Below are 27,489 nucleotides of genomic sequence, written 5' to 3' on the forward strand. Positions count from 1 at the left end.
GTTTGTATCGCTCACATATGACGTAGGGGCAGTAGCTAATGCTAACTCTTTCAGTGAGCCGGAGAGATGGCGGCTCTTCTTCAGCAAACGCTGGAGAGAAGTGAGATAAACAAACTGCCGAAAGCCATTCAGAACAAGCTCGAGAAGGTTCTGTCAGAGCAGCAGACGGAAATAGACTCACTGAAATCTCAGTACGAGCGGTATAAAGCAGACTGCGGTGAGTAACGGTAACGTTAGCAGGCGGGCCAGATAGTCATTCAACAGCTGAGTGTCTTATAAAGTAGTGTACTGCATGTTTAGGCATCATAAACGCGTTTATGCAGATTGATGAACAAGTTGTTTGTGTAATTATTCTGGAGAGTCTTGTATCTTCTGCATAAATTATCTAAGTTACCAAGTTGAGTCTACTTAAAAGTATTTGGTATAAACAGTTAAGTAGTAGTTAATACTGAGATGTAGTGACAGACCAAGGAAAATGTTTGTCTTTTCCATTTAAAGAATATGTGTGAAATTATGTTAAGCGATACAGAGATTGGCTGAGCATACAAAGCCTTTCTTGTAAATCTTTAAAGCATAATTAGCCTAATTCACTTCTTGTGGTATTTTTATTCCTGAATCAGCAGTCTTAATAATAAATGAAGTGTCAAAAGAGCTGTTGGTGTCAATTGTCTCAGTGAAACATGTTACAGATGTTTGTTTTTAATCAACAGAGCAACAATACTTTAATCTTGAGAAGAAGCTAGCTGAGAGTCAGGAGCAGTTCTTGTCCCAAAGTAAAGAGTATCATAGTATTAAGGAGGAAAATGTCCGTCTCAGTAAGTACTATGCTTTATTCTATTTTTATGTTTGGATTGTATTGACGCAGAGCTGCTGTATAACATGGATGTGCTTGTGCTTCTTTTTTTTTCTAAAAAGCCGATGAACTTAAGAAGTTGAAAGATATAGAGGAAGAGCAGGGAACAACGCAAGAGGTAACTATTTGAGTTTCTCACCTGACATGCTTCGTAATGGGCCTTAATATTTTAAACAGTTAAAGATGATGTAAATATCCCAATGTTTTTGCATTTCAGAGTACGCCTCCAAGAGCCAAGTATGAAATTGAGGCAGAAAACCGAGAGCTCTCACGGTTGCTTGAGAAGAGATCTCAAGAAGTTGAAAACCTCAGTGGTATGGCACTGTTTTTTACATCAGTGATCAAGGTTGTCGTTGACATTGGAGTTTTATGTCAAGATTGTTTTGCACATAGCATTATTGCTGTACAGAAATGTGGAAATTCTTCATACCAATTTTGATACTGTTGCAAAAATGAATATACTGTTGTTCAGAGTTCTTTATAAAAGTTAATTATATTAACAAATTTAAACAGAATGGAATGTAGCAGTTAAGTATTTCTTTGTTGTTCAACTAAACTGTCAATCAGAAAAAAATTCATCAGTAAGGTAATTGCCCACATGCATAGTTTTATTTAATCAGTCAAATAATTGTTTCATACAAAATGTGCCTTTTTTTGCAAATGTCTTTTTTTTTTTTTTTTTTGGTCATGTCAAAACAATTGTCAAGTAGTTGTTAATTTCATCAGATAATATTTCTGATTCATTCATCACACTGGAAAAGGAAGACTGAGCACATTGCATTGTGTGATATAATAGCGCATAATGTGTTCTATTGTGCACAGTATGCATACTATACACTGCAAGTATTGTTGTAGTATTCTTCTCTGAACATATCTATTGTTTTGTGCAGTTGAGTGTTTACTATTTATTTTTTAACCCAAAATACCAGTACTTTTGACTTGTGTAATTGCTAACATGTCTCTTATGGTCAATATACAGAGGATCTCAAACGTCTCAATGACAAACTCGCAGAGACCAGCAAAATTAAGATGGAGCTCCAGCTTAAACTAGATGAACTTCAGTCATCTGAAGTTTCCATTCAGGTAACCAGTGACTCATTTAGCTGTTATTTGGTCTCTAATATGATTAATAAATACATCTGACCATTGATTACATATTTGTATTTGATTATTTAAATGGTTTACTGTGTTTCTTTCTCATCAGCATCGTGAGAAGCGAATGGAGCAAGAAAAGGAGCTTCTCCAGAACCAGAACACATGGCTGAATTCAGAGCTGAAGAGTAAGACAGACGAGCTGTACACAGTATTCAGAGACAAGGGCAAAGAGGTCCTGGAGCTCAGGTGCTCTTTAGAGACCAAGAAGGAAGAGGTGTGAGGAATTTTTGAGATGTGTATTTAAATATTGGGCTGCATTCTTATTAGATCACCTGTCTGCATCAATCATATATGTCATAATCAGGTGACCAGACTTCAGGACCAAGTGAACATGTTCAAGAAAAACAACGACAACTTGCAGAAGAGTACTGAGAATCTGATGAACAAACTCAAAGAGGTTCACTATCCCCTTCTTATTCTTGTTTGCTCTACCACTTGACATAGAAGATAAATTTAATCAAGGTGCATTGTTTGTCTTATTTATTAGGCTAAAGAACAACGGGCCTCCATGGAGGAAAAGTACCGCAATGAGCTGAATGCTAACCTTAAACTCTGTAATTTGTACAAGGTCAGTAAAATGTTGATATTTGTTGTGCAGCGTCCAACATTAATGTGTGGTATGATTCAAATCTGAATCCTTTTGTTTGTTCACAGAATGCATCAGTAGACTCTGAAGCCAAGAATGCTGAATTGAACAGAGCTGTTGAAGAGCTCAACAAACTGTTGAAGGAGACGATGGAAGGTTTGAACCAATGATTTTTTCTGATTCATTCATTACACTGAAAAAGGAAGGTTGAGCACATTACATTCTGGGATATAATTGTACACATAGTGTGTTCTATTGTATACTGCACATTTTGGGAAATGTAGAAGGCCATCCTGGTATTGCATGCACAAAGTCTGTGCACAGTATGAAAATACTGCAGATATAGTAGTGATATCAACAGTATCAAAATGCTTTTCTGAACATATCTATTGTCTCTGTCTTGTTTTGGGTTTTGGGTTTTTCTCTCATTGCCTCTCTGTGAATGTTTTTAATGTGCCAAATTTAAATGCCTCTTTTATCAACAGCCAATAAAGGTACAGAGAAGAAGCTGTCAGAGCTGCAGGCTGTGAGGGAGAAGGCAGAGTCTGATCTACATGAGAAGGTCAGGAATCTGGAGAAAGAGCTGGAGCACTCGAACACACGCCTTGCTGACTTTAAGAGAAGAGGTAATGCTCAGAGAAAAAACCTGCCTGAGTTTGTGTCAGTTTTTGTTATAGGCTGAATAATCTTTTCAGATTCTTGAATCATGTAATTGTGCAAGATTTCAGTCTGAATTTGTATACTTCAAAAAGGTGTTCCAGCTCTCACAGAAGAAGAGCTAACAAACCTCTCGCCAACTGCAGCCGCAGTGGCCAAGATTGTTAAGCCGGGCATGAAGCTAATGGAGGTATAAAATGTTGATCACAAAATAATTCTTTTTTTTTTTTGGCCCAGTCGCATGATTGATTTCAGCAATATGTTATGTTTATCGTTAAATTGTCTGTATTTGCTCTCAGCTGTATAATGCCTTTGTGGAGGCACAAGACCAGCTGCACCTGGAGAAACTGGAGAGCAAGCGTGTGAACAAGGTTCTAGATGAGATAGTTCTGGAGGTGGAGAACAAAGCTCCTATCCTGAAACGCCAGAGAGAGGAATATGAGAACATGCAGAAGTCCATGTCTAGCCTCTGTGCCAAACTGGAGCTAGCTATGAAGGTTTGCACAAATATGAAAGTCGGCAAAAGAGAAAAAAACATGATTGTCAGTCAGAAGATGCTAATCTTTGTCTTTTCTCTTGCAAATCAGGAGGTCCATCGGCTGCAGAAGGTGACAGATGAAGCGAATAAGAGAGCTTTAGGGCTAGAGAGAGATAATCAGAGATCAAAGAGACAGTTAGCAGACATGTCTGAACAGGTAAGCCTTTTACAATAAACATTGAGATGAAACACCTTGTTTCAGGCTCAGACAACAGTAAGTCTGATCACAAAATCTAAAGACTTTTCTAAAAAAAAAACTTTTTTTTCATGATTCAGGTAAGTGTGCTGCTGGTGGAGGTGGAGGAGGCACGTGGTAATCAGGTGGTGCGTGAGGACTTAAGCTCAGCTGTGAGCAGCAGCTCTGAGGTCCAGGGCTCACGGCAGGTGGCCTTCCGAAGCGTGCAAGAGCTTCAGCAGCAGAACCAGAACCTTCTGGCCCAGATCAGGGACCTGGAGGAGCAGAGAGAGAGGGACCAGAACCAAGCTAAGACTGCCAGGTACTGACCTTGTGATCTTGGGAGTGGCATATAGACCACAGTAATAAATACACATATTTCATCTTCAGATCTACCAGAACTAATATTTACATTGCCCTGCTATTCTTCAGTAGCACTATGAAGATCAGTAAAAGAAAATCTGTATCTGCTCTTTCAGACAAACAGAGATGGAACAGAGTCTGGAGAAGGTTCAGAAGGAACTGGAGCAGATCAAAGATCAGCAAAACCACCAGAAGCAGCTGGCTGACTCTGCCATCCGACAAAGAGACATGTATCGTATCCTGTTGCAGACAGCCGGAGTCGAGCTCCCACCACAGGGTGAAAATTTACCCCTTAGACCAAAAGGACTCTCCTTTGTATTGGCATTTGATGAAATGTTAAATGAAGTCCTGTGGTTGTGTTCAGGTTCAGAGGCTGGATCTCAGTCCACCACTCCCAGCAGGTCAGGACCCATGTCCACCAGATCTACACCCCTGAGGTCTGCAGCTTCAGAATCTGTCCAGGCAACTCAGGCTAAAGCAGCACTTAAACAGGTTAGACAGATTGACTCGCCTTATTTCTCTACTTTAAAGAGAGAATTCTTCCAAACCTGTATGCTTTTGTTGAATGGAAAAGAGCAGCATAGACATTCTGCTAGACTGTTCTTTTTGTGTTGCAGGTTTGAAATGACATAAAATTGAGTACATTGGAACTATTTTCAGTTATTGGTGAACTGTTTCTTATAAAATGACTCTGTTGTACAAATCTCATTTGGACATTTAATATTAACCATTAAACTGCATGTTTTCACCCCTCAGCTTAACGATGCCTTCACAACATATAAAAAAGAGAAGGCAGAAAACGACAAGCTTCTGAATGAACAGACTGAGAGGCTTCGTGTTCAAGTGTCTGACCTGCTCTCACAAAAGGCTAAACTTTCCTCTCAGCTTGAGTTCGCCTTTAAACGGTGAGCACAACTTGTCTGAAAAATCTCAGTTTGCGTGGAATCTGAGCAGTCCAGTCATAGCTACTTGTTAACAGTTTGTTGCATGTGGCTTTTATCTTTATTCATTAACAATCAACATTTCACATACACAACATATGCAAATTTTGCCCCCAGAATATTATAATTGAGATAAGCCGCGGCTCGTTTGTATAGGCAGGTGGTGCAGTGCCCCACCAAAATATTCGTCCACTAGAAAGAACTCTATATAAACTGAATCATAAATAAATCGTAAATTTGTTCAGCATTATGCAACAAATATTTTTCATATTTTCTATACTATTTAAAGTCAAAAGTGAGCAGGATATAATCAAATTCCCAGTTCTACAGCGTCCCACAGTTTTCCAATGTAAATCTGTGGTAAAAAATGGAACTGCAGCGTGCTCCAATTTAGTGCTATTGGGGGGTAGATTTGAGACTGCCCTGCTTATTTTCATGTTACAGTTTTCTCACTGGAATTCCTCTACAACTTGCAACATTCGAAAAACATCCGGAGGCAAAAAATACTACATTAGGGCAATTCTGAGATAACATTCTATGCCTCTGTCGTGTGTATTTAGAGCCTGTCAATCAACATTAGAGTGCCACTTTCAGGCTGAATAATGCACTTTAGATCTCTGCCAAAAGTGTTCGGCATGTGTTCAGCAATTAGAATATAGAGCTTACAAACTGTTCATCCTAAACTAGTGCTGAGACCCAGAATCTGCCCTACCTAAATTTACGGTCAGGAGACGCTACTGATTAAGAAGAAGTCATATAGGAATTTTTTAATATGTATAATATCATTATATTTTATTAACTTACTTTGTGGAATAATATTTAATTTCCCAGAATGTAATGGAGGTTTGTAATTTATCATGAATTTTGATTTCAACTAATATCATTTTTTATTAAATTATCTCAAAATTTGGTGGACTTTTCGTAGTAGTGTATAAAAATACAAACTGAATTGACCAAGTGAGCATTTTTGAATAGTTTAATTCAAATTCCAACTCATGATTTGAAAAGCATTGAATTCTTAAAATATGAATTGGTCCATATCAGGTATGAGATGCTTCAGGAGAATGTGAATGGCTTTCAACGAGAGATTGAAGCCCTGCGGGAGAAGAATCAAAAGATGAATGCCACTCATCAGAGACATGAGCAGATTATTCACACAATGACTCAAGATCTGAGGGAGGCCAATGAGAAACTAACCATGGCTGAGGTGAGGGAAAGATAAATACTTTATGGACCACCAGCAAACTAATATTCAATATTCAGTTTTATATTTTTGTCGACTTTTTTAAATTTTATTTTACCAGTTGCGTGTTGAGAATATCCGTAAGGAACGAGACATTCTGAGGCAGGTGGAGAACAGACTTTCCCAGGAGAAAGAGTCCGTCCTGACTGAACAGCGGGGCCAGAATCTCCTGCTCACCAACCTCAAATCCATTCAGGTACAACTTGTCTACATATCCCAACCAACTTTGTCAAAGCACTCTTTTCTTTGGCCTCATTCTTAATTTCCTCATTATATCACAGCTTTTTATGGAGCGCTCTGAGACTGAGACCAAGCAGCGCTACAACAACCAGACCCAGCGCCTGGAGAAAGAGATTATCCAGTTAAAGAAGAAACTGGAACAGGAGGTGGAACAGAGACACTCACTAGAACGCAACCAAGATGTAAGCTCGTGAATTCACTCCCTTTTTTTATTGGTGAAGATTCACAATGTTTAACTTGTTTATCAAACCTATACAACCCCACAAGTGGACCTGTCTACACCTCAAAGACTTGTGGGAAATTATGTCTAAATTCTGTTGGCTAGGCTCAGCTGCTGGAGGTTAAGAAGCAGTTGGAGGCACAAGCAGCACTACATCATAAAACTAAAGAGCTGCTAAGAACTGCTGAACAGCAGGTCACCTCCATGAGACAGCAACTGAACAGTGAGAACCTTGGCACAGCACCTAAACAGCCTGTCAGGACATTACCCAAAGGTAAACAGAAATTAGTGGATGGAGTTGTGAGTGTCATAATTTCCAGTGCTATAAAAGACAATATTGTTCCTGTTATGTGCAGTTTCAGCTCCTGGCGTTCCTCAGCAGGAGGTAGATGAGCTCCAAGCACGTCTACAACAGGCTGAAGAACAGAACTCTGACCTGAAGGAGCGTTTGAAGAACACCACCACCAACGTAGAGCAGTACAGATCCATGGTGCTCAGCTTGGAGGAGTCTGTAAACAAAGAGAAGCAGGTGATAATCTGCTTTAACCTTTTCATTTGATTTTGAGTGAAGGCCAAGTATGGTAAACTATACTCAGGATTTGTCTTCTACATTTAATCAATCCAAGTTCACACACATTAGGAGTAGTGACTCTCTGACCATTAGGCCACGACTGCCCCATTTTAACGCAAGTCCCAAGTAGCCACAGTACTAAAATTTGTTCTATGTTTTACTTCTAGTTGGCTGAGCAGGCACGAACATCCATTGACAGCCAGCTGAAGACGGCACGGGAGTTGAACCAGCAGCTGGAAGCCCGGCTGCTGGAAGCAGAGAAGGAAAAGCTAGAGCTCCAGGAGGAGAAGATGAAAGCTGTAGATAGCGTTGAAGAACGGGTAAGGAACGCACACGGATGGCACGTCAATGTTTGTTGTAGTTGTTCTGTATAGTAAAGTTATAAAGATTGAAAGCCCTTCTTTTGGCTGCACAACAGGTGAAGGAACTGAAGAGGAGCGTGACAGAAATGCAGACGGAGCTGCAGGATGCCCTGCAGAGAGCTGTGGCAGCGGTGGCCCAGGAGCAGAGAGCCACGCAGGACAGCAAACTTCAGGTATGTGTGACACCCCTGGAACAAATCAGAATTGTTTCTTTACACAGCTACTCACAGAGTTTCCTGAATTTTTACTCACCTGTGTCTTATTTCTGGCCCAAGGCTAAGCTGGCTGCAGAGGCTCAGAATAAATACGAGCGAGAGCTCATGCTGCATGCTGCGGATGTGGAAGCCCTACAGGCTGCCAAGAAACAGGGGCAGTTGTCAGTGCAGAACCTGAAGCAGCTAGAGGAGAAGGCTCAGAAAGCTGCATCTGAACTGCATCAGGGTCGGGCAGGCTGGGAACAGCAAGAGAAGAGACTGAAGGTGAGATCTTGTGGTTGGCAAAGGCAGAAGTATGTTTAAAAAAAATTAACTGGCTGATGCAAAATGTTAGAGAGAGCCTCACAGGCCATCATAAATGAAATGCTATATTTAGGGGCCGAGCACTGATGGTGTGTAGGCACCTGTTGTATCTGTTAATAAGAAATGTTATTATTCTTCCTCCTTCTGCTCTCAAGTCTATGGCAGCCTATAGAAGTGCTTTTGGGAAAGCTATGAAATTTGGTACACAGATAGAGGACAGCCTCAATATCAACCACAGAAAATTTGGAGTCTCTAACTCAATCCCTCTAGCGCCACCAACTGTCCAAATTCGAATCTTAGTAGATGTTTTCACATGCATGACCTGAGGCTACTTGCAGCATTTCTACACAGGTCCACCTACTAGTTAACACCTACTTTTTTTGCTCAATTTCTGAACAGTTTGCCATCAAATTCGGTGCAGTATCGAATAATACCCAATTTTTCCATAGCTTCCTTTTTGGGCATTAGCCGTTTACACTTAAAATGCTATGTTTTATGAATGCATTAGTGTATCCTTACGGAACTAAGAATGTGTTATCTCGACCATGCCCTGAAGATACTGTAGGTTTCTGAACAGTGCCACTTTGGTCAAAATTTATAATAAAAATATGCTAATAGCTTTTCACTAATTTTTGCCTAATTTAATGAAAGTGGTCTTGATCGATTCCTTGAGTCAGAACTGCTGTCTGCCATTTTGAATTTCTTTGAAAAACTTATTTTCAAACTGATTTTCACTCAAATTAATTTAGGTCATCATCGAACCATTGTTAATAGCTTTTTGATTGACCAAACTGATTTTGAATAAAGCATCAAAGAAATTATTGGCATTGTGCCAAGCTGACTCAGGCTGTATCTTAACAAGGCTTTGGTATATTGACACAACATTGTATGTGTAATTGTCACCTCACACTGACCACACATCAGTTTGGTAAGAGTGCCACTTATTGGTCAAAAGTTAAGTTACTGTTTAGTTATAAACATTCTTCAAAATATCTTCTTTTCTGTTACACAGAAGAAAGAAAGTCATACAGGTTTGGAAACACTTGAGTAAATGATGGTAGAATTTTTTTTTTTTTTGGGTGGACTATCTCAATAACACTATCCTTTGTAGAGCTTTTCCTTGGTTGACTTCATCTATATTTTTCTCTTCAGGAAGAACTTTCTAAAGAGCAGAAGAGAGCTGAGGAGCTGCTGAAGCAGAACACCATGCTCCACGAGCAGATGGAGAACCTGAGCAGCAAGATAACAGCCTGTACACAGCAGCAGAGCGCTAAAGAGAGCAGTCTGAACATCTCTTTGAATGAGGAGGGCAAGTCTCATGAGCAGATCCTGGACATTCTCAGGTAAAACCTCTTGGCAACATGACGCTTTTGAAGGATCATGACATGCTGTCAGAATGCCTTGCAGTACTATACAAGAAAGGTATAGTAATGATGTGGCCTCTCATTCCCAACAGGTTTGTACGGCGGGAGAAGGAGATTACTGAGACCCGGTTGGAAGTGGCGGAGGTGGAGACCCTGCGCTATAAACAGCGCATGGAGTACCTGGAGGGAGAGCTGAAGGAACTACAGGACAGTCTGAATGCAGAGAGAGAAAAGCTACAGGTTCTAAAAAGTGTTTTCAAACAGTTTTCCTAAATGTTCTCTCCATCTGCTATTGGTTGGCTTAAACAATGACATGAGTGTCTAAATGGGATCTGTTTGTCCATTGTTATTTGTTATATTGTAATATTTTTTTTTATATTTTTTTTTATTAAATGTTTAGTTGGCACAAGAGAAAACATTTAACATTAAAGAAAGTTAACACTTCACCTAACTTGATCTGATTTTGAAAAACAAACAAACATGCACTGCAGTCAGTTAACATCTCGATCTACAGGTGACAACAAAGACCTTGACACAGCAGGAAGACATGATGAAGCGGATGGATAGTATGAGTGCTCTGACCGAGACCAACAAGATGCTGAAGAATGAGAAGAACAGACTGGAGCATGAACTACAGCAGACTAAGGCCAAGGCAAGACTTTAAGAGCACACTGTGTACCTCACTCATTAAGACCATTTCCTGTCTTATTTATTAGCTAAAGTGATCATCAGAGATCAAGAGTTGGATCTCCCTCACAGGCACTGTCTTTATAGATAATTAGAAATAATGGAATTTCAAGAAACAAGGTAGTTGGTTATAGGTAATTTAGAGACTTTACAACAGATCACTACAATGCACAACTTGTAGAACACTGGTTCTCAACCAGTGGGCTGGAGTCCACTAGGGGCCCGTGGGATTACTTAAAAAGTCTTTAAATTAGGGGGTTTAAGTCTAAAATGTATAGCTGTCATAAAACAAATAAATGATTCACAAAACATCACTCCTCCATTAGTAATAGTGAAAGTCAGATTAGCTTAACTATAGGTTTTATTGATGTGCAAGTACAGGTCAGTCGGTGTATATTTGCTTAAACCTTGCTAATCAGATTTTGATTGTATGTCATTTTGTAGATACGTAAGCTGGAAGCAGACATCAAGCCCCTGCTGGACTCCAATGCTGAACTGAGTGAGAAGAGTGGAATGTTACAGGCTGAGAAGAAACTCCTGGAGGACGATGTCAAGCGCTTGAAGGCCCGCACACAGGTCTCTGGATCTCACTCCTTATGCATGAACTTCTGTGCATTGAATCAAACATGTAGAATATAAATACTAGTATGTTAGGTCAGTTTTATTCAGTCAAGCATGACCAAACTTGACTAGTAGTGTGGTTCTCATTCAGTGATTCTTATTGGTTCTCAGTGATTCTTATCTCTGTGATTTTTATTGGTCATGCAGCAACTGCTGAGTCAGCAGAAGGACAGCGATCAGGAGGAAAGTAAGAAGCTGAATTCTGAGAGAGAGGCCAATCTCAAACGCATCCAGCAGCTCACAGAGGAGACGGGGAAACTCAAGAATGAGGTGGCCAGGTCAGTTTAGGCAATTCGATTAAATCATAACTTTTTAAATTGGGAGTTTTGTTTTTGTTTGTTTTAACAGAGCAGTCTTCTTTCTCTACCTACCAAACAGGAGCCAAGCTTCAATCACTACAGCTCAGAGCCAGGTGCAGAACCTACAGGATAGCCTTGGGAAGGTCACCACTGAAAGGGATAATCTGAAGAAGGAGCTGGAGGCAAAGACACTGGACATCCAGGAGAAACTCAAAACCATCACACAGGTCAAGAAGATTGGTCGTCGCTACAAAACCCAGTATGAAGAGCTCAAAGATCAGCATGATAAGGTATACCAGAACAGCTGGTTATCATTTTGAATTTTTTTTTTTAACCATTGAAAAGGCCTGAGTCTGAGAATCTGAGTCTGTCACATCTCTCTCACAGATGGTGGCAGAGGCTGCTTCTAAACCAGCACAGGAGCAGGAAGACCGTCAGGCCTCTGTCCAGGAGATTCAGAACCTGAAGAACTCATTGAGTCAGGCACAGAACAGATCCTCAGAGCTGGAAACTCAACTGGACAGCATACAGAAGGTACTCATTTAAGGCTTAGTGTGCTTTTCTGACAATTGTATCTAAAAAAGTTTGTAAAGACATTGTAGTAGTAATCCACACAAATAGAGCGGTTTCGTCCATGTCTTCTGAAGAGACATTTAATTTAGGAAAATTAATTTAGAATTTTATACACATATAAACATTAATGCACAGAGCACACAAAATCTGGTAAATGGAAGCTCAACCATACTTTACCTCAAGAGCAAACCTCATTGATTCTCACATCTCAAGCAAGCATATTTGAGCTTCTGTTTACCATTTTTGATGTGCTCTTTCTATGTGTATTGATCAATGTTTATAAGTGAATAACAGCCTAAATTAAATGTTTCATTTTTGGGTGAACTAACCTTTTTTGTCTGCATTAGATTAAAATCTTTATTGAAACCCTCCAAAGTACAAATCAAACAATTAAAGCCTCCTGATTACTTTTACAGACCCACATATTATAATCCCTCAGTTCTCTGGGACGTCCGGTGCTTTAAAAGTACACCGTATACAATCACAAACACTGCCATTGTGGGCTTCTCTGTTTTGGCTCATGTTATATAATGGTAATAAAGCGTTTATTCCAGGAAGTGAAACAGCAATGAAGTGTTTGTTCATTAACTTTTGACATGGTGAAGTGTGAAGTTAGTTTGATGGAGTGTTATTGTTGGACTTTAGTGGCCTTTGTGGAAAAGAGTTTAAGAAGGCGTTCTAGCATCCTCCGTCATTGTTGCTTATGAAGTGCGTAACTCAACGAGTCTGCCAGCAGCTTATTCAAAACATATATGTGGTGATGTTTGGGTGCAGGAGCGTGAAGCAGAGCTGAAGAGCCTGCAGGAGCAGCTGGCACAGGTGCAGCCAGAGCTCAACCGTATAAAAGCAGAGCTACAGGAGAAGGGTAACCTGGAGGAGCAGCTACGACAGCAGATCGCTGATAAAGAGGAGAAGACCAAGAAAGCTTTCATGGGAGCCAAGCAGAAGATCAACCAGCTTAACAGTTAGTAAACCAGAACACATACCACAACATTATTCCTGCAGATATTCCTAGTGTCCAAAGCAGTTTAGTCCATCTAGCAAATGACGACCATTATTTACTAGACAAAGATCCAAATACATTTTTGGCATTTAAAGGTCAATTTCTTTAGCAGTATGTGATGGTTTGAATTGAAATAATGCTTTTTTGGGGGAAAAGGGGGGAAATTAAATCAACAATTACACAATAATAATAATAATAATAATAATAATACTAATAATAATAAAAAATCTACTTTAATAAACTAAAGGCTGTTGGCCTTTTGATATATCCTACTTCAACATCGTGTTTTGGATAGCACACTGCCATTCAAAAGTTTGGGGTCAGTAAGATTTTTTATTTTTATTTTTTTAAGTTTCTACTTGAAATAAATGCTGTTCTTTTGAAATTCTATTTATCAGAGAATCTTGAAAAACTTCAAATTCATGGGTTTTACAAAAATATTTAGCAGCACAACTGCTTTCAACACACATTGATAATAAGAATTGTTACTTGAGCACCAAATCACTATATTGAAATGTTTTCTGAAGGATAATGTGCAACTTTAGTGTGCATTAGAGACCTTTCAAAAACATAACAAAAACAGACCCAAAACGTTTGCACAAGATAAAGACCCCTTGGTTTTTACAAGCACAGTTTTAAGTACAATAAAAGTCTCTATTTAAAATCTAAATGTGTGTGGGTGTGTTCAGGTGCAAAGGAGCAGCTGGCGAAAGAGAACGAGGAGCTGAAGCAGCAGAGAGAGGAGCTGGATGTGAGGATGAGTGCGCTCAAGTCACAGTATGAAGGCCGGTTGAGCCGACAGGAAAGAGAGCTGAGGGAACTCCGTGAGCAACAGGAGAGACACGGAGAACAGAGAGATGAAGCTCAGGAGCCTGGCCAGAGCAAGGTACAGTACCACAAACTCTGTACTCACTGCCCATATTTACTCTGACAGATATATGTAGAAATACTATGTGTCTGTATTCCATTTCATTCTTGGGTTTTTAACTATTACATTTTATATATCTGGCTAGAGACATCCTGGGCTTTAAAGTATTTAGGTAAATATTTAAGTGTTTGTCCTTTATTGATCAAAGTACTTGTGATCTTTTCCAGGTTCAGGAGGCACAGAGGTCATCAGATGCTCGACAGATCACTCTCAAACCCACACCTGCTGCTGACAGAGGAAGGTAATTCTCCATTTAGAGCTCAAATTCAAGAGGACAAATCTTTTATTCCAGCAATGTTCAATATTGTCTTTTCATATTTAATCTATTAACAGTGCCAGTACATCTGAGCCGCCCACTGCTAACATCAAGCCCACACCAGTCGCTGCCACCCCCAGCAAGCCTTCACCAATTGCAGGGAGCAAGTCCACCCCTAGGGCAAGCATCCGCCCAATGGTAACACCCGCTCCTGCAACCACGCCCACAGCCACAGTCATGCCCACCACACAGGTCGAAACGCAGGAAGGTATGGCTGGAGGTCAGGCTTCATGAAGTCTTATGATTTATTTTAGCGCATAAGTGGTAAATTGTCATTGTTTTGTCCCATCAGCTATGCCATCCATAGAGGGTCCACTAGAGCATGTGACTGTCTATGGCAGCACCAGTGGCTCAGTGCGCTCCACCAGTCCTAACATACAGACCACACAGCCAATCCTCAGCCTGCAGCAGAGTCAAGCCACAGCTTTCGTCCAGCCCACTCAGCAGCAGGCCAGTCAGGAACCAGCAACGACCATTATGGAGGCAGTACATAGCTCACAGATGGAGAGACCGTCCACTTCCACTGCTGTCTTTGGTACAGGTACAAAGAACCATGATATTTAAAGTCTATGTACATCTATTCATACATGTTCCCAATCTTACTCTACATGATTTATCTGTGCATGTTATTACAAATAAAAAAAATATTGGTTTTTGGCCTTGGTCAGAAATAATGTTAACTAGTAACCAAATGATAAAAGCCAAAATGGTAAGTGTGATATTATGAATCAGATTTGGTAAATATTAACATCTTATTGTTATTTTACATCTTTCTCATAACTTTTCCACTGACCCCTAGAAAACCCCTAACCTCCCCTGTATTAATATGAGGTTTCTTAATGACGTACTGTTCTTCTGTCAGTGTCAGCGACAGCAGGCTCATCTGTGCCCAAACGAGTGCGAGAGGAAGAGCAGGAGAGCTCCACCGAGGTGAGCGACTCCACACAGGATGACCCCACCCACCCACCCATCACTAAGAAGCTCCGCATCATAAGAAGAGTGGGCCTGGAGGTGAGCAGTGTATACCTTGATGCTTGTTGTTTATCAAGAATCCCGGAAAAGAGTACATCATTTTTAAAAAGAAATCCATAGTTTTTAGTAGGGAAACAATACTTTGGAAATGGTTTAAGACTATATATACACTCACCTAAAGGATTATTAGGAACACCTGACAGGCAGCTAGCGGATAGTGAGGAGATGTTTGCTGTATGTGAAAAAAAAAAAAATGTTTTGGCCTAAAAAACGCGTGACATCGCTTAGAGCACCTTTAAGTTATTAGAAGATTACACTACACCGGTTCAAAACTGAACCAGGGATGAAAAAGGTGTTGTCAGAAAAGATGTTTTGTCTGTTTATATTATAATTACCAGTCTTTGCAAACTCACAGCTCATGTAAAATCTATGACTTTGTTATAGATGCTCCATTTGCGGTGCAGGAAACACTTGCGTAGTTATACTGCTTTGGCCATTGTAAATTGACTCTTTAGATTTATACACCATCCCACAATGCCCTTTTTGCAGGATGCTTCAGGTACTGAGGAGAGTAATGATGCTATGGGTGAAGCTTCAGGAGAAGTCCAGCAGCCTTCTGATGCCAGTGAGGTACCAGCCATTTATCCCTTAATAACAGCATAACTAACTATTCATCCCAGCAATGAACAACCAGTGCACTAATCTTGTCTGTTCATCGCTCACAGGAAGCATATCCTGTCTTAGGAGAGGGAGATGAAGAATCTTTGTCTCAGTCTGTCCCAATGGATCAAGTGAGTGAGTCCCAACCATCCGAGACTCAGATCAGCGGACACGACTCCGAGGAGTATAAGCATGACGTCATCATCATAGAGACAGATAGTGGCACTGAGGAGGAGGAGGAAGAAGAGGAGCAGGAGGAGCCTGTACAGGTCAGTTTGTTTCACAGAGAAGCTGAAACTGTAATTAGCAACATGTATTAACCTTTCTTCTTTCTGCAGTATGAAGATGAAGATGATGCTGAAGATGAAGATGATGAAGATGGTGATGGAGGGATGGCAGAACCAGCTGAGGAGAGTAATGAAGGCAGTGGGAGTGCAGATGCCAATGAGGCCTATGAGGGGAATGAGGCAGAGGTGACGCCTACGTTTATAACACTTACCGACAATGATTAAGTTGCTTTACTGTTGTTTGCTAGTAGATGATCCTAACTACAGTACTTGAGATTCTTTTATTCTTCTAGTGAGTTTGACTGTTTAACATGTTATGGTGGTTTTGATGGCATTTTTGGTGTGTTGGCAGGGTGATGGGGCAGATGATCCAGGCATTGACAATGAAGAGAGTCAAGAAGCACCCGAGTCAATCCAGAAGCAAGCGGACTCTCAGAGCAGTGGTACAAAAACGCACACGACACATTCACCTTAGAGTCCCTAACACTACTGTACCTACACTACCATTCAAAAGTTTGTGGAGATTGTTTTTGAAATGTCTCTTAAGGAAGGGACACACCAAACCGTCTCCAAAGAACTAGCGCTGATGAAAGCCGACTGTGTTGTCGCCTCGCGTCGGGGGGGAAAATCTGCACCTGAACCCACCGAGGGAACCACAGCCGACTGTCAGCTAGAATGCGCAGTCTGCGTGTAAATGAGACGACTGTCTATTTCTGCAGATATATTCGTCTATATTCGTCATTCAAAAAGGGAAACCGACGCTGCAGGCTACAGATACACAAACCGTAAACAAAGCAGTGTGTGCTTACCATTTTGAATATCAATCCTGCTAAACACTTTCTTCATTCCACTCCGCTCGTGTTAATATTGAAATATTCGCTGAAGAACACTCACGCAAGATGATGTAACATTAGAACAGCCTTCTATCTTTAATGTTTTGACTTCTTTGCTCGCTGTTTTGCTATTATTCTCTTGCACTGACTCGTTCACTAAGCTGAACAGCCAATCAGAGTTCTCTCTCTCACCAAAAAAGCCGGCGAGGATCAATTTCCTCTGGCGGTGCTTAGTCGGCCGACGCACAAACTGCCCGACGGCTGACCCTCAGCTTAGTGTGTCCCGGGCTTTATGCTTGCCAAGGTGGCCTTTTTTGTATTATTTTTTTAATCAAAATTACAGTAAAAACAGTAGCATTTTTCAGCTATTTTAATATGTAATTTATTCCTGATTTGCCGTTCAAGAAACATTTCCTATTATCACTGTTGAAGTCAGTTGTGCTGCTTAATATTTTCGTGTAAACCGTGATGCATTTTATTTCCAGGATTCTTTGATCACCATCATAGAAAAAAGGTTATGCAATGACGACTAGATTATGAAAGGGTAGAATATGGCCCTTTTAAAGAATAAGTTTATCAGATCTAGCAATAGTAATTAACTCTCTCTGTGTTCACAGGTGAAGCTAGTGTCAGCACCTTGGAGGCCTTCCCTGCTGAGCCTGTGAGAGAGCACCAGCCAGTCCCCAGCACCACCACCTCCTCCCTGGGCCTACGCTTGCCCCAATCCCCCCGGAGACCGCATCACACCCCACCCCCACGTCTCAACATCCACCCCATCCCTGAGCTTGGACCCCCCATCATGCAGGTACGGACAAACCATGCCCTCAAGCAAAAGAGTTTTGATTTGTTTGTTTTTGTCACTACATAATTCCCATACTCCATTTCTTTTATGAAATAATTTTGATGACTGTACCATTCTTTTCCACAGAGGCAGCCAGGACAGAGCAGGCGGCCCTCAATGAGTCGTGCACCCCAGCTCACGCCTGGAATCGGAAGCATGGTGAGTGAACTTTGTGCGCAATACCAATGTAAACATCCCACGTCTTTAGGGCTTCAGAGTTTCTGACATCAGTATTTTGGTTCCTACAGCAACACTTCTTTGATGATGATGACAGAATGGTTCCCAGCACTCCCACCCTTGTGGTGCCACACCGCACAGACGGCTTTGCAGAGGCCATTCAGTGAGTCACAGAAGCTTTTCACTCTTTTATTGCAAGAAGAGACACATCATTGAACACCTCTGTTAATGATGCGTCTCTCCATCTCAGTTCTCCTCAGGTGGCTGGAGTTCCTCGCTTCCGTTTCGGCCCTCCTGAGGACATGATGCCTCAGGCCAGCTCCTCTCATTCTGACTTGAGCCATCTGGCCACACATGGAGGTGAGAACCAGCATGACAGAGTAATGATGCTTTCACCTTGTTTCGAAATTACCTCCATTACAAGATAACAACCCGGAGATTCTGTTTTAGGTCTGTTCATGTCCTTTTGGCTCTAACATTAGTTTCTATGGAAACTCTGAACTATATATTTTTGTACAGTATTTATTATTATAATATTTTTTATTTATAAATACGCTATCGTTCAATAGTTTGGGGTCTACGTTTTTTTTTTTAAATATATTTGAAAAAATTCTCTTATGCTCACCAAGGCTGCATTATTTGATCAAAAATACAGTAAAAACAATAATATTGTGAAATATTATTACAGTTTAAAATATCTATTTTCTATTTTAATATATTTTAAAATGTAATTTATTCCTGTGGTGGCAAAGCTGAATTTCTGCAGCATTACTCCAGTCGTCAGTGTCACATGATCCATCAGAAATCACTTTAATATGCTGATTCAGTGCTTAAGAAACATTTATTATTATTATTATGAACGTTCTTAAAAACAGAAGTAACACTGAACAAAATGCATAACATTTTATGTTGTTTGTCAACACACGTTTTGTTGTTTAAATACTGTTATATTTTGTGTTTTTCACTTGTTTGCACACATGAAGTATCAGTAACAAATGAATATATTTAATGTTTTGATGGTGTATGGCAAGGTAATAAAAAAAAAATCTTACTCTGATAAATACATATTATGTAAATGCACTCCTCTTCCTTACTGATTGGTGCTGGCTACTTGACAATTCATAATAATTCATGATGTCAGACCCAGCAACCCCTTCACCCCCAGGTATTTTAGCTGTAGGATTATATTAAATGCTTAATATAAAATTATTAAATATTGATTAGTACTTTTTACTTTTCATACTTGAGTACATTAAAAATCAAGTACTTTTGTAATTTTACTCGTGTAAAAATAAAAAGGAGTACTTAATACATTTACTTGAGTAATATTTTATGAGGGTACCTGTACTTTAAAGTACTCAATTTGTGTTCTTTGTCCTCCTCTGGTTATACGCAATTTTTAATGCATTGTAATCTAGCATGTGCTAACTATGAACAGTATAATTAGAAATGAACTTTTTTTTAACCATGATCAATAAATGCTGTAAAATATCATATTTAAATATTATACATATATTAATTAATGACAGAATAACATTTTTGGGGTGAACTAAACCTTTAAATATCAACTGGGGACTAATATGCATGTCTAGTTAACAAACGGAACCTTACAGTAAAGTGTTGCCACAATTCTTATAATGCTAAATAAGTAATGTTTTGCTTTAATGACAGCAAAACATTCAGTTTGCTTAGGATTTTACATGATGTCAAATGGAACAAGTCAGATCTTTTATAAAATGCATTCTTCCTGTAATGTGAGTCACATAAAAGTAAGAGGCTTTCTGTCTTCGGCAGGGTTAGGCATGTATGAAAGTCCTCTCTTCCTGCCCACTCACGATGAAGAATCTGGAGGCAGGAGTGTCCCCACCACCCCTCTACAAGTGGCTGCTCCAGGTGAGCGGCTGGTGGAAGTCAGGTTATGTTCATTTGGTCGATACATATGACTGTTAGTCAAACCTAATTGTTCTCTTCCTACTTTCATCTGTCTGGCCAGTGACTGTATTCACAGAGAGTCACCCCTCTGACGTGTCAGAGACGGCCTCTCAGTCGGTTCCCATGGTGAGCACGTCCACCGCCAGTCTGACCGCCCCAGGCGAAGCTGTCCCGGGAGATGATGGAGATGATGTCTTTGTGGCCGAGGCTGAGAGTGAAGGGTGGGCGCTCACTCAGTTTATTAGTTCACCTCTCTTTCAGTTTTTTCAGTGGAGTTGTAGTAATTGTGCTATCTGTGTATAGGGCGAGTAGTGAGGCGTGTCTAGAGGGCCAGTCGGAGATGGAGTCCACTCAGCCGCTCGACGATGCCAGCATGCCCTCCACTAGTCAAGAGCCCACATCCAGCTCCGCAGGTACACACCATTTCATGCTTGCTGCTTTGTTCATTAAAAAAATCTGTTGGTAATATAACTGTCATAGGCCAGTAAGAGCTGTGCATGTAAACCTCCCCTCCCCTGATATCAAGAGGTGTTTAAGCGACTGACGCTAGAGGCTGCGGTCATGTTAGAGCACTGCCTCCCGTACCGGAGACTACGGTTCAAATCCCTCGCTGAGTGCGTCAGTAGGACCGGTTACATTGCAGTAACACTTTTTTTTTTACAGTGTCCTTATTACATGCTACATTTAGTTGCTGAAGTAATTACTTAAAATTGTTCATAATTACATGCAGCTAACCTTAAACCAAGCCCCAATCTTAACCTTATAGTAAGTACATGTAGTGCTGAAATGTATGACACTGTAACACCTTAAATAAAGTGTAACCAATGTATTTAATTTCTGAAATAATGAAGAAAAAGACTGAGTAAAGAATGAAATTCTTGAAAAGAAACATTTAGTTTAGTAAAATGAGTTGTACTTGCTAAGCAAAGCATTGTTGTTATCATCATCATTATATCACACAAGGCTATAATAATAAAAATAATAGCAATAAAACTTCAACTTCTAACTAAATCATGGTATTTATGAATTATTCGTACAAAAAATGCTTTTTTAAAATCTTGATGTGTTTGCACATGTATTTAAGGTATAATCAAAATGGTTTACTTTACAATAGTTGACAAACATGACGTTTTTTTTGTCATTCGAGATATTGTTTAAACTTTTCTTAAATGTGAAACTATATAGTAAAGCTATATGAAACCAACAACACCCCGCTTGTCGTTGTCTTTAGATACCAGCACTAGCAGCAGCACTGGTCAGGCCAAGCCTGCAAGCCGACTCCTTCCTCAGCACCAGCTGCCCCGCAGGAACCAGCTCATCAGGAGAGGTTAGGATCCCAGTACTCACACTCTCTCACGTACTGTACAGTAACACCACACAGACTTGCTTTTTAAAGCTTTTATTTTATTGAAGCAAAGGTTAATTGAAATGTATACAGAAGCTTTTTATTTGTTAGGACATTAATCATCAGTTTGTATTAAATTTTGTTTGTTCTGTAGATTTTTTTTTTTTTATTGTAGAAACCTAATCTACAAAAATCTTCAATTCGTTAAGAGTGAGATTTGATTTGGTATCTCAATGTTATCCTGTAGGTATTGATTTTCCTCGTGGAGGCCGGGGTCGAGGACTCAACAGAGGCACTCCCTTCTAAATCCACCTGCCTTCACAGCGTCTGCCCAGCAGAAACACTGATCACACGCCCATGAACGACTCTTCTCAAAGCCCCCGCAATCAGCCTACTGCTTTTTTTTACTTTGGTTAATGTTTCTTTTCAATGTTGGTTCGATTTGTTGTTTTATATTTTGTGAGTAATCATCCTGACGCTATGTTCAAAGGTTTTGCTAATAAATGGAGAATCTTTCTCGCCATGCAGCTGCTGGTGGTGTTTGTTTAGTGCGGGTCTTTCAGGCACAGTTGAGCCACTTGCTGATGTCATTCTGCTGAGAGGAATGGCTGACAGGGGCTGCCAAAGCAGGCAGCTCTCCGCTAATCTTGACATTGAAGACTTTAGCTGTAAATGACAGAGATTGTGTTCTTACATATATACAGATTTAATGTACCGATTCAAAGAAACTGAGATGTGACTGAAAAATGACAACTTTTAAACACACAAGTAATACTTTTTATCTGTTGCAAGACAAAATATTGTTACTTACGCCATGAGAAAACAAAGTAATCGAAACCATCGGGCTTCTTGGGGTTGGGCATGGATATGGCTGATGTCACAGGGGTCGGGAAGCCCTTCATTTTGAGTTTGATGTTGATCTCCCCCGACAACTGGATCTCTGTCAAATGAGACGTATTAAATTACTTTTGAGGTTGTATTTATTCATTTGCAGTGTTGTCATCATTAACTAAAACTAATAGTGTTAAAAATAATTTTCATTCATTGAAATAAATCTGAAATAAAATGTTAGAAAATGAAAATAAAATTAGAAATGTTATCTCTGCTATTAACTGAAATAAAACAAGTTTAAGCTGAAGTACTCACATTTCTAAAACTGAAAAAAATAATACAAATTACAAAGGGAACATAAAATGACTTAGTAAAAAAAGTTACTATAGTAGCATATAAATAACACTGTTCTGTTGCTGTTATTTTCAATGCACTGCTTAAGACAAATACCTCACTTTAGCATTTAGTACTTTGTTCATTTAGTACCTGCTTGTCTGGCACGGCGGATCTTGGCGTAGACTGAATTTTTGGATCTCTTTCCACTGCAAGTTGGTCCACTTCCAGGGGGATAAGAGAATTTCTGAATTGTGCCTCCTGATTAGTAAATGCAAATTATTATTAACATTATCATTTTAGTTATTTCTAAGGATGCTTATCAAACATGGGAGGCCGAGAGCACCTTTCTTGAAGAAGTACACAGACTCAGGCTTCTTTCTGGTGGCTGGGATTGGCAAAACAGCAGCGATCTCCCCGTTGAGCCCACCAAAGTCCTGGGACACCGATCTGGGATATCCAGGCTCCTTAACACCATTCTCAAAACTCCAGTAGTTGTCACCCTTAGTGAAGGAAAATGTACAATTCTGTGTTTTTTTTTTTTAGGGGTTGCAAACACAGTTGGTTTGCAACATTTTGCATGTTCTTCAGTACCTTAATGATGTAGGTCTTGCCCTGGCAGTTGCAGCGTGTGAAGGCCGTGTCGATGGGAGACGGGATGCCCAGTTCTTCAGTGATTCTACGAGCAGGACCGGCCCTTTTGGTCTTGGGGTTCAGCTGCCAGAAGAAGTGACCTGAGAAGGAAAGCACTTTTCCTAATTAGTGTCTTTAGAAAAAAACGGAACAATATGCAACGAAATTTATACAGAAGTTTTACCTCTGAAAACTATGACGGTGCCGTTGAAGAGAGTTACCATTCCATTGATGGCAAGGCCACTGCAGAGATCAGGGTCTGAGTTTGCATCTTAAAAAAAAACAATAATGGTTCAAATATGATTTCATTTATTTTAATTAACTGATTAACCAGAAGTATATACCATGAGGGATTGACAGTATATGTTAAATTATGCCCTAATAAAGGTAAAATACTCATTTTTTACCCCCATCATTTCAGGGGACAATCATTCTTCTTTTTTTTTTTTTGTACTGAATACAACTCATTTTAAAAATACTTCATACATCATAGTTGATTTCAGGGACATGAAAAAATTCATAAGTTCTATATACCAGCTCCTGCAGGGCTGTTGGTTGCCATGGCCTGGGCGATGTCTGCAAGAGTGCTGGGTCGACCTGAACCAGAGCCAGGTCCGCTGGACGGCCCGTCACCTTGACCGCTGACAGAGAGGGAGACCTGCACAGGGATGGTTAGGGGATTCCCAAAGGAAGGTCCCATTGCCTGTAGTGGCCCAGAGGATGGTACCATTGCCTGTAGGGGCCCAGAGGAAGGTACCAATGCCTGTAGGGGCCCAGCTGCAGGAGCAGGACCGGATTCTGGTAGAGGGAACCCGGACGGGTTGGAACCAATACCTGTGAAAGCATATATGTAGTTTGGTTGATACTTTGATCATCAAATCAGGGCTAAGGACACAGGGTCTAAGGGAGGGTCAGGTCATCCAGGTAACGACACACATCAGAATCAAGTGTATGTAAACTTTTGAACTGGGTCTTTTGTGTAATTTCAGTTTTTTTTTTTTCTTGTGGTCTATATATAAACATTTGTTATGTGAAATAGCTTATTTTAAAATACCAGAACTTAATAAAAGCACAGTCACCCTCCCCCCCCCCCCCCCCTTTCAGATTCTGCAAGGGTAAACTTGTGACAGCAAAAGTATATATATTTAATGCTGACTTTTAAAATTGCTTTGGGTGCAATAAAGTAGTTTCTTTTTCTTGGTCAAGACACATTATAGAGAAATTAATAAAAATCATTCAAAGGTATTTTATTCAAATCATTCTGAATTTGCACAAATTGCTTTTGAATTCAGCCAAAGCCCTATGGATCATGAATTGAATCAAGTCTAACCAACCATTGCAAGATAATGTGCTTCCCCAACAAGGTTCTGAAAATCTCATGCAATCCCAGAACCAGGCATGATGTAAATGTATGCAGATTTAAATTAGTTGTCTCTTTCCCATAAAAAGTATATTTATTTTTTATTTTAATAAGTGAATTCTTTTAAAGTAAGCACATGAAGCTGTTACCTGGTATGTCAGAGGGTGTCAGAAGAGCATATGAGTCCAGGGGCGAAGGGCCACCAGCAGGAAGTGATGGAGCTTCAGATGGAGACATAAAGTTATTTAGTTACAATAATAAAAAATTCCCCCCACAAAAATATTAAGCAGCACAACTGATTTTAACATTTATAATATTGAGAAATGTTTCTTGAGCAAAAAATCAGCATGTTAGAATGATTTCTGTAGGATCATGTGACACTGAAGACTGGAGTAATGATGCTGAAAATACAGCTTTACCATCACAGGAATAAATTCCATTTTATAATACGTTCAAATCGAAAACAGCTCTTTTAAATAGTAATAATATCTGATAATATTAGTGTTTTAACTATTTTTGATCAAATAAATTCCGCCTTGGTGAACACTAGAGACTTCTTTGAAAAATATAAAACTATCTTACCAAATAAATCTTAGTGTGTGTATGTATAAAATATATGTAATAAAGGCACTGAAGACATGTAAGTCTGCTTCCAATCTTACCAGCTCTCATGAAATCTGGGCTTTGCTGGGCTGCGAGACATGCTGCCATACACTCCTTAGTATAATCTAAAAAACACAACATAAAAATACACTTTGTCATTATCCAATCTGAAGTTATTATAAAATGAGAGCTCAGGCGGGCTCACCATTGGTGATTGCATAAATCATAAACCACTGTCATTCACTAATATGTCCTGTTTTATCTTCTGGTCCCAACTTTTGTGCGAGTGAACAAATTTCAATAACCCATTAGATTGGGTTGGTCTGTGTTCAGTTACCTGTAATCTGTGAGATACAGTCTGTCTTTGCAATTAATCTCCACAGATTAAACATACCTGTACCTTCCTCCTCACTCTCGCTGTCTGAAGGCTTCTTGGAGGCTCTGAGGGGCTTCAGGTCAGGCATTTTTGGTGTTTTGGTCTTGGGAGGGACTAAAGACAATTTTGACTTTATGTTTAACATTGTAGCTTGAGGGAATGACCTTTTCCTGAATTTACTGTACATACAGCCAATCAGCACTAAAGGGGTCCCTCAAGCTGTCACCAAAATTAACCATGGTTTTATTATGGTAAAAGTGTAGTAACCATGTTTTTTTTTTTGGTGGATTGATTATAATAACTATAACTATGGATGCCATGGTTTAAGTACAATAATGTTTATTGGTTTTATTTGTAGTAAAATCATGGTTAAGGAAAGGTCATATTCATACAAGAAAAAAAGAGGATTAAATACACATTAAAATTATACCTGTTGGTTTGTCCAGTTTTGGGCTTCTTGCAACTTGCAATTGGGAGAAAGCATCTGATGAAAACAAAAATAAAGTCAAAACTAAAATAAAACTGGTATCTGATCAAGTCAGTACATGTTCAAAATGTTCGTCTCATTTATAACAATTTGAATGAATGTAATCTAGGTAGCATATAGTCATGTTAGGTAGTGTTTTTACGCGGGGGTCCCTGGGTCTGTAAAAGCCCTGGCGTAGTGTAAAGCTTCATGTGTAAAGCTTGTGTCTGTCCTACCACACTGCGGGCTGTAGTCCGGGCAGCAGGTGTTGTGCAGCACACAGTCAGAGTCGCACTCACACTGTCTCCCGCGCAGGAACGGCTCACCACAGCGACCCCTGCACGAGTCCCCTGCCAATCACACACAATGGTTTTAACCCTGTCAAACCTACCCTATCATATTGGCCATAAAATTGGCCATAAAAATGCAAAACACATAATCAAAATTCTTCATAATTCTTTAATTCTTACAGTTTTTCTAAACATTCAATAAACTGTTAAATAAAAAAGATATGACTGTTATTTCATATGACAGGTTTTACATAATTGATTACAAGAAAACATTTGGTGAAGGTTTAAAAATGGAGAAACTCAGAAACGTTGACGTATAAACAGTTAAAAATGACTAAATAAAAATGGAAAAAGAAGAAAAGGAAAAAGGAAAAACAAAGTATCCAGCATACATTTAAACACATTTAAAGGGATAGTTCACCCAAAAATTAACATTATGTCATCATTTACTCACCCTCAAGTTGTTCCAAACCTGTATGAGTTTCTTTCTTCCGTTGAACACAGTGGAAGTCAATGGGTGCCATCAACTGTTTGATGACCAACATTATTAAAAAATATTTTCTTTTGTGTTCAACAGAAGATAAAAACTCATACAGGTTTGGAACAACATGAGAGTGAGTAAATGACATAATGCTAATTTTGGGCGAACTATTCCATTAAAGGTGTTAAAAAGCATCCCAGCATGCATTTCTAATTTTCTATAATTTTGAATATTTTACTACTACCCAACTTTTAAAAATAAGTAAATTATTAGCCTAATAAAAAATAACGAGTTTATCGTGAGGTGGTGAGGGTCTTACTGACGGTGCAGACGTCATCAAAATCCTTGCAGCATTCGCCGTGGACAAAACAGTTGTAGTCACAGTTACAGACCTGTCCGCGGGCGAACGGCTCGCCACATCTGCCCAAACAGCTGCCTGCACACAACAACACACGCTGCATTCGACCAGACCTCACCAGAACCATGATGGACCTCACCAGAAAGTGTCCGACTCACCTTGAGCAGCACACAGTGGCAGGAGAACACAGGCCAGTGCCAGGAGAGACGAAACCAGAGCGGATCCAGTCATGGTAGCAGCGCACACTGATAAACAACACCTGGCAAAAGATGGGAAGCATTTGAAATGTTTTTGATAGACGTCTCTTATGCTCACCAAGGCTGCATTTAATTAATAATAAAAATAAACTGTAATATTGTGAAATATTATTACAAATTAAAACTAGCTGTTTTCTATTTTAATATGTAATTTATTCCTGTGATGGTAAAAGCTGAATTGTAATCATTAGGCTTCTCCAGTCTTCAGTGTCACATGATCCTTCAGAAATCATTCTAATAT

The 27,489-nt window shown here is 39.7% G+C and overlaps 2 protein-coding genes across 3 annotated transcripts; one reads left to right on the forward strand and one right to left on the reverse strand.

The window, feature by feature from the left end:
- Positions 1-4: 4 nt before the first annotated feature.
- On the forward strand, positions 5-22,242 carry LOC308695257 (nucleoprotein TPR-like). Its single transcript, XM_081373333.1, has 51 exons — positions 5-217; positions 711-815; positions 916-971; positions 1,071-1,167; positions 1,833-1,936; positions 2,058-2,222; positions 2,313-2,405; positions 2,496-2,576; positions 2,663-2,750; positions 3,080-3,220; positions 3,347-3,441; positions 3,551-3,748; positions 3,839-3,946; positions 4,066-4,286; positions 4,444-4,604; positions 4,692-4,819; positions 5,084-5,232; positions 6,313-6,475; positions 6,573-6,707; positions 6,793-6,933; positions 7,077-7,245; positions 7,328-7,500; positions 7,710-7,862; positions 7,961-8,077; positions 8,180-8,383; positions 9,575-9,765; positions 9,879-10,026; positions 10,301-10,438; positions 10,918-11,049; positions 11,242-11,372; positions 11,473-11,683; positions 11,781-11,927; positions 12,741-12,930; positions 13,659-13,855; positions 14,065-14,138; positions 14,231-14,421; positions 14,506-14,754; positions 15,076-15,224; positions 15,735-15,815; positions 15,911-16,114; positions 16,184-16,318; positions 16,485-16,575; positions 17,583-17,770; positions 17,894-17,965; positions 18,055-18,146; positions 18,234-18,343; positions 19,778-19,876; positions 19,977-20,136; positions 20,219-20,328; positions 21,147-21,242; positions 21,508-22,242. Exons 1-51 carry the CDS (start codon positions 67-69, stop codon positions 21,564-21,566), a joined length of 7,041 nt encoding a protein of 2,346 aa, XP_081229459.1. The 5' UTR covers positions 5-66; the 3' UTR covers positions 21,567-22,242.
- Positions 21,308-27,489, reverse strand: prg4a (proteoglycan 4a). 2 transcript variants are annotated; one of them, XM_081373334.1, is made up of 14 exons: positions 27,150-27,244; positions 26,953-27,069; positions 26,099-26,212; positions 25,827-25,880; positions 25,415-25,510; positions 25,080-25,145; positions 24,567-24,638; positions 23,592-23,891; positions 23,242-23,328; positions 23,019-23,158; positions 22,771-22,927; positions 22,578-22,685; positions 22,072-22,200; positions 21,308-21,926 (listed from the first exon to the last, which is right to left on the reverse strand). In XM_081373334.1, the coding sequence occupies exons 1-14, from the start codon at positions 27,220-27,222 to the stop codon at positions 21,820-21,822; spliced, it is 1,620 nt and encodes a 539-aa protein (XP_081229460.1). In that variant the 5' UTR covers positions 27,223-27,244; the 3' UTR covers positions 21,308-21,819. The 2 variants fall into 2 exon arrangements, with proteins under 2 accessions (XP_081229460.1, XP_081229461.1); XM_081373335.1 differs by lacking the exon at positions 25,415-25,510 and having other exon boundaries at positions 27,150-27,489.

This window comes from Scardinius erythrophthalmus, assembly GCF_964197995.2.
Source record: "Scardinius erythrophthalmus genome assembly, chromosome: 9".
Classification (NCBI taxonomy): Eukaryota; Metazoa; Chordata; class Actinopteri; order Cypriniformes; family Leuciscidae; genus Scardinius; species Scardinius erythrophthalmus.